We start from the raw sequence: 6,910 nt of genomic DNA, 5'->3' as shown, positions 1-6,910 counted from the left end.
TATCGCAGTATCGCGATATTATCGATATCGTGAGCCATGTATCGTGTATCGTATCGTATCGTGAGGTACCCAGTGATTCCCAGCCCTAATGCTAGCTGTTTTGGCTAATTTAGGCTTTTTTCAGTTTTTAGGCTATTTTGGAGTTTAGCTAATATTTCAGCTGCATGCTAGCTGTTTTGGCTAATTTAAGCTTTTTTCAGTTTTTTAGGCTAATTTGATATTTGACTTATATTGTAGCTGGCTAGCAGCTTCAGCATTTTCATCTATTAGCTTCAGCTATTTCAGCTATCAATTTCAGCATCTTCAGCTATCAGCACTAGCATCGTCAGTGGCCAAATCCAGTTTACAGCATTTGCAGCATTATCACAGGTAATGCTACATATCTAGTTTTTAGTTAGTTTAAAGCTAATGATGGTTAAGATGTGTGCTTTACATCCAGTTTGCGGATGACCCAATTAGTCGACTAACCAGAAAAAATAATCGGTGATTAGTCGACTATTAAAATAATCGTTTGTGGCAGCACTAAACAGCAGTAAATCTGAGAGCAAAATAAAATGTCTAATTATTTAATAAGCTTACCTCCTCCTCGCGCCCCCTCTCGGCCTGCAAGAATTCGTTCAGGACCGTGGCGATGGCGCTGCTGTCTATCTTCTGGGGCTGGGACTTCCTGCCTCGGACACCGTCTGCAGGAGTGAGTGGAAAAAAGTACAACATTACAAAAGTAACATAGAAACATGACTAATATTAATGAAAATTTGACATTAAACAATAAAACAAATGAAAAACAAATAAATAAAAAGTAAACAAAAAAACTTGTATTTGTATTTTTTGAAGAAGAGATTGTTTTATTGCTGAAGTCCCATTTTCAGTGAGAAAAGTTCAGGCTCTTTACTAGTAAATGTATTTTTGACAATGTAAAATTTTAGCTGTAAATAAAACATATTTATGAAATAGAAAAAATCACAATCTTTATGATTAAAGCAATAAAACCAAACTGAATTTTTTATGATAAAGTGTAAAATCAGTGAAAACAGAATCGGTGATGAATTTGTGGATATTCCTCCAGAATTTGTATATATACTCAAATAAGAGCACATTTCAGGTTTTTTCTTGCAGAAAGTACAACTTATAATTAATTAGTGCTGTCAATCAACTAAAAACATTAATCAGATTACTCAGACTATTAGATTGTGGTTAATTGGATTCTTTGCAATGTTTTGTAAATTTATATGACAATATGCAGCTTTTGAACAGAAAAAAGGCCAGAAGCAAAAAAAAAAATTCCTTCATTTATATTGTCTGGTTTTTTTTAATTTATGAGTGTTAACTCAGATATCCCAGAAGTGCAATTTGTAAGTAAATAGAAAGCAGATAGTTAGATAAGCCGAACTCTACAGAACTGTAAAGACTTTCATGAAGATCAGCATATGGATTGCTTTTTTTTGCCACTATCTGGTCCCGGTCACCAGGATAACGCAAAATACCTTGTATTAAATAGTCTGCTTTTGTGAAAAAGCTCCGTCCCTCATCCCCCATCTGATTATGATAGCTCTGTGTCTCGCTAGTGTAAGTCTTCACCGCTGCTACATAATAATGTCAAGCAATGTCGGTAATGTCCAGCCGTATGGTTCTGGTCCGGATGTCAGCTCAGACGAGGAAGTGAAGATCTTCATGGACAGAACTTCCTCCAAAATCCTGATTCTTTCTCCTTCCAGTTCACCAAAGACTCTTTTAGCTAATTCTCCAATTTTCATTGACGTAGCTGTGATCGATACATTCAGTCATTGGTTTTTCAGAACAGAGTTCTTGGGAAAATAATGAAAGATAACATTAAAATGCTCTTTCATTGATTTACAATTCTTTACAACTGTGGTCAAATGAGCCGCCGTTCACATTTCCGTGGTCACATCAAGAAGGTTCATGGACTCTCCCAGAGATTTTCCAACGTTCTCAGTCCTGATACCGTAAGTATTGGATGAAACTCACACAAAAAAATCCAGTGATGCTGATTTGACCACAGAATTGTGAATGCGTGATGTATAAACTCTTCATTAATTCCAATGAAGTGTTTCTGCGACAGTTTGATTGACAGAGATTTAAAAGGAGAAACACTAAGAAATGGAAAAATGAAACAATTTCTTAGTTTCAATATTAATATTAATAACATCTTCAATAATAAAACTGTTTAAAATGTGTTTTTTCGATGCTCTCATCAGTAATGACCCTCCATTCTACAGTTCTCATTGCCACCCTTCCAGAGCCCCCCTCCCGCCCCCCATGTGAGCGTTCTAGCTCCGCGCCTGATGTGAATGAAATCTCCGACCGTCTTTGTTCAGGCTGTCGTCGGCGTCAGATCCCTCCTCCGCCTCGCTGGTCTCTCCAGCAGGAGCAGCGGGCACCTGGGAACAGCAGCACATGATCAAAACTAGAAGTGAAACCGAGAATGTGTCACTTCAAACATTCTATTCTCACGTTTCCGAGCTCCTCCTCCCCGCAGACAGCGGCGTTCTTCCGGTGAGGCTCGAGGAACTGCATGCGCCGTAACTTCCACTGCTGCTTCGGCGTTAGCTTCTTCACGCCGGAGCCGGACTTGCTCTGGCGGATCATTTTGAGGAGCTTTCCGTAGTCCGTCCTCAGACTGACGAACCTCTTCCACAGCTTCTCGGGGGTCCAGCCATGGCCCAGAACGCACGCGAACTCCGCCAGCTCGAAATTCCTCCGCTGCTTGTTCTTGTAGGACGCGTGCGTCAGGTCGTAGAAATGCGGCCTGTCTTCAAAAAACGACACTATCCTCTCTTCGATGAGGGGCTCCTCTTCGCAGTGCGCGGAGCGCTCGTCCCCCGCGTCCGCCGCCGAGGCCTGCTCGGACTCCTCATCAGACCAAGACTCCTGCTTCAGTTGGACCGCTTCGAGCTTCATTGGGGGCCCGGGGGCTTTGTCGTTGAGGGGCCTTTTGAGAGACATGATGTCTAAAAAACGATCATGTGCGCCGCGTTATAAATACCTCCGGACTACCGCGGTCCGGCGGCCGTGCGGAGACATTTACCCATCGTCCAATCAGAGCTGCTGCCACCCAGCGAGCCAGCTGCCACCGCCCCATTAACTATATGTAGAACTGGACAGAGAGGGTGTGACGTCATCCATATCAAATGTCAATTGACTGTATGTTGACAACTGGACCCCCCCCCCACACACACACACACACTGTTCCAAATATGAAGCCTCCAAGACGTCCTCTAAAGATAAATATATAGTTATTCTATTTATCAGAGTAAACATTCTCACTCTGATTCTTTTTTCGAACATGTTCTTGATAATTAGATTTTTATTTCATGATATATTTTCTTTACTACAATGTATAAGCATCAGATACCTCAGTAAAAACATGTGGTGTCCCCTTGCTCTCCACCATTGACTGTATAAGAAGGAACTGGACCTAGCAACTCTTCCCATCTCAGTTCCAAATAGGAAGTGGCAAGAAGGCCAAAAATTGACAGTTATCTCTCAGTCATTTTAATAACTATTCTTGCTCTGATTAATTCTTCTTAGCATGTTCTTTATTATCTTAATTTTTTAAGATATGTTTTCTTAATGGCCAGTTCTTCAAGTTATAAACTGACCAATCAGGTGCCTCTGTAAAAGCTTGTGGCTCCCACTGGCCACTGGTGTGGACTTAGAACAACTCAGGGCAAGCTCACTTGAGATTGGCGACAGTATTTCCTCTAAAATCGTGACTCGGACTAATCGCTGTCAGTTGCAATGTGGTGGTAGACGTATCAGGAAGTGACGGCGAAGGCTCTGGGCTGATTTTGGGAGGGCTAAAGGTAATGCATTCCTATGGGGAGTCTCAACGCTTGTTATGTCCAGTTTGTTCTTATACAGTCAATGCTCCCCACTTCAATGTTTGATTGACAGTGGGAGGGGTGTGGACTTCCAACAAGCTTACTAATGGTTGGCGACAGTAGTTGCCATAGAAAAGGTTGACTCGGACCAATCACTGTCGACTGGCTCCAAGATGGCGGCATCCATGCTGCAGAAAAATGGCAACTGAATCGGCTTCATTTTACTGATACATTTTTGTGTCCGTTTTCTATTGGGAATTGGAAATCTTCCTGTTAAATTAGCTCATCTTCTGTTCCGATGAGACATATGTAACAAATCTAATTTGAACAAAATATCATATGCAAAAGAAAATGGTTGAGTTAAGTCCCCTTACTGAATAATTTTTAAAAAACAGATTTAAAAAAATATATTTGGCTACATAGAAAAATTGAAAAACATACAATCAAAAAGTATCTAAAGCAATAAAACTACCTAAAAGTTTTACATTTATTATTTATTTTTTTACATTTAATTCCCGTTCTTTTGTTATTTCTTTTAATTGTTTTATGTTGGGTTAATTAGATTGTAAGAAGATACAATTAAACTTCTTAATATTGTGATTAGGTTTGCACGGCTTTTAAATATATATATTTACTAAAATTTGTTTAATGTATTATACTTTGGAATATGTCAGTAAAAAAAAAAAAAAAAATGAAGGCTATTCAGTCGCCATTTGGAGCCAGACAACAGTGATTGGTCAGAGTCGGTCTGAGTCAATAGTTGTGTCCAAATTCCCCCCAACCACTACATAGTGCACTATATTGCATGTTCGCCATTTTCTAGTGCCGTCCAAATCTACTAATTCCAAAATCGAGTGCACTCGAAATTTCCCATAAGTCTTTGCGAAAAACTAGCGTGCATCCATGCTCACTAGATTAGCGAATATAGACCACAATGCATTGCGGTCAAACAATTTTGAACAAAAAAAACACATATTTAAATGTAATATTTGCATAAACCATCAACATGTTTACAATCAGAACACAGTGGAGTCATAAGTACACGTGAAATTTTCGTATTTATTCCATTTTCACTTTGTGAAATCTGTAACGTCATATCTGGTGTGAGCACCGTGTCCGAATTACCTTTAAAATCCAGGACACTATATAGTCCCGCTCTATAGTTTTTTAGTAGTCAGGAATTAGGGGGGAATTTGGACAGAACTAATGTTTCTAGGGTAACTACTGTCACCAATCATGACTCAGCTTGTTGGAAGTCCACATGACATACAGTGAAGAACAACAAACTGTAAAAATATACAAAAAAAATAAAAATAAAGTATCATCATGTTATTCTGTAAAGCTGAGATGACAGGTGGTCACTCCGTCCAGTTCTATATACAGTCAATGCACTGCCCTGTGGCCGGCCAGCTGTCGCGCGATTTCACAATGGCGTCATCCCCCCGTCTGACTGCCGCCATTTACATTCTTGATCACGACCACGCCAGCGAGTTAAAATATAAATATATTGTGCGGTGGATGAAATATTGATCAACCTGCCGACGCCTCCCCATCGCCCGGTGGCAGCTGTGATCTTAGTTTTATCTTCACAGCTTCACATCAGCGCTCCGTCAGGAAGAGAAGCTCAACACTGACATCTATAGGCGAATGGGGAAACTACAGTTTTACTTTGGGGTTTTCTCCACTGCACAAATGTGAATTTATAGCTCTGATCAAGGTCATTCTGAAATATGTTTGTCCTTATCTGATAATTAAAACAAATTTCTTACAAATCAGGCATTAGAATGTTTTTTGTTTTGCCATTTTAATAAATTACTGGGGCCTGAAACCTTTCACACTAAAAGAGACCGTTTATTTTGGGCCAAAACCCAACAAGAACACTATTTTGGCCACTCGGTTTTGAAATGTACTTTTGAAATATTCACATTATTTTAATTATAACTGTGTTATATTTTGCTATATTTCTTTACTTTTGAGAGCAGAACAAGTTCCTTACAAAATAAAATATACTTTGTATCAAATAAGATTTACTTGAAGAAAAAAATGCAATAAAGTTAAGTCAAAGATGTCATTTTCAGTCATTTCATCCCCACATTCCTTCGGATCCCTTTTCTTACTTTCACATATAAAGATGACAACATTGGGTGAGAATTCCATATAAAAAAAGCCTATATGTAAATTAAAATATACATTTGAAGAACTTTACCTCCACTACTGTGTTGTGCAGTAAAAAATAAGATGTGCTTTAAATTTACTCTAAACGACCACAAAACTTAAACTAAAGCAAATTAACCAATACCACAACCCCATTATTTATTCATATTGTTTACAGTTTTTTTCCCTGGAAAGTCAAAGAGCTGTTGTATTTCGATGATGTGACCCCGGAGCTGCAGACCTCTGCTTTAGACAATGCCTGAATAAATTCTGGGCTTAGCAACCATGCTACTTTTGTTTTTTTTTCATTGTATCTGCTAAAGTTTTGTGCAAAACATACATAGGATTGTTGCTTTTGTGTGTGTTTTAATAAATACGTAATTAGGATAGCCATTCAAGTATCTTCTGCCTGATTTCTTTATAAAGCCTTGGCAAGGGGTTATGCATTTATTTTGCAAAAACAAAAACTTCTGTGGAAAGATTACCCATAAAAAAATCACAGTTTTTTAGTACACAGGATTCTGAGCTTGAGTAAAATATTATTAACGTCTTAGTGTAACTACAAGAATTTCAGCTGAAATGGAATAGTTCTGACTTTTGCCAAGTGCCTAAAAAGGATCAACTTTACAACTGAATTAGTTTGTTCATCGAGTCTCAGTTTGACTCTCTAATTTGTTGCATAAGGCGTCACATAAACACTCTAAAAGAATCAAGGCTAGCAGCGAGGGTTGTCAAAAACTATCATCTCTATTTTACTGTCATCAAGATTTAAAAAAAATGAAACGAGACGGCATATTTCCTAATAAAAAACGCAAACAGTACAAGAAGAATAAAAGAAGGCTTGAAACTGAGCCTTGAGGCATCCCTCATATCAAAGGGGTAGAATAGGATACAAAAGATTTGAACCACTCCAA

At 38.6% G+C, this 6,910-nt stretch overlaps 1 protein-coding gene across 1 annotated transcript in view; it reads right to left on the bottom strand.

Moving 5' to 3' along the window:
* Nucleotides 1-3,112, bottom strand: part of LOC112145660 — a 6,058-nt gene extending 2,946 nt beyond the window's left edge. The window contains exons 1-3 of the mRNA XM_024271020.2: nt 2,473-3,112; nt 2,324-2,399; nt 580-683 (exon numbers count right to left, since the gene is read on the bottom strand). Coding sequence (XP_024126788.1) covers nt 580-683; nt 2,324-2,399; nt 2,473-2,964 — 672 coding nt within the window. The 5' untranslated portion in view covers nt 2,965-3,112. The remainder of the gene's footprint in view (nt 1-579; nt 684-2,323; nt 2,400-2,472) is intronic.
* Between the last annotated feature and the right edge of the window lie 3,798 nt (nt 3,113-6,910).

The sequence above is a fragment of the Oryzias melastigma genome, linkage group LG5 (genome assembly GCF_002922805.2).
Source record: "Oryzias melastigma strain HK-1 linkage group LG5, ASM292280v2, whole genome shotgun sequence".
Taxonomy (NCBI): Eukaryota; Metazoa; Chordata; class Actinopteri; order Beloniformes; family Adrianichthyidae; genus Oryzias; species Oryzias melastigma.
The sequence above is the reverse complement of the archived record's forward strand: the minus strand, read 5'-3'. Positions and strand labels throughout refer to the sequence as shown.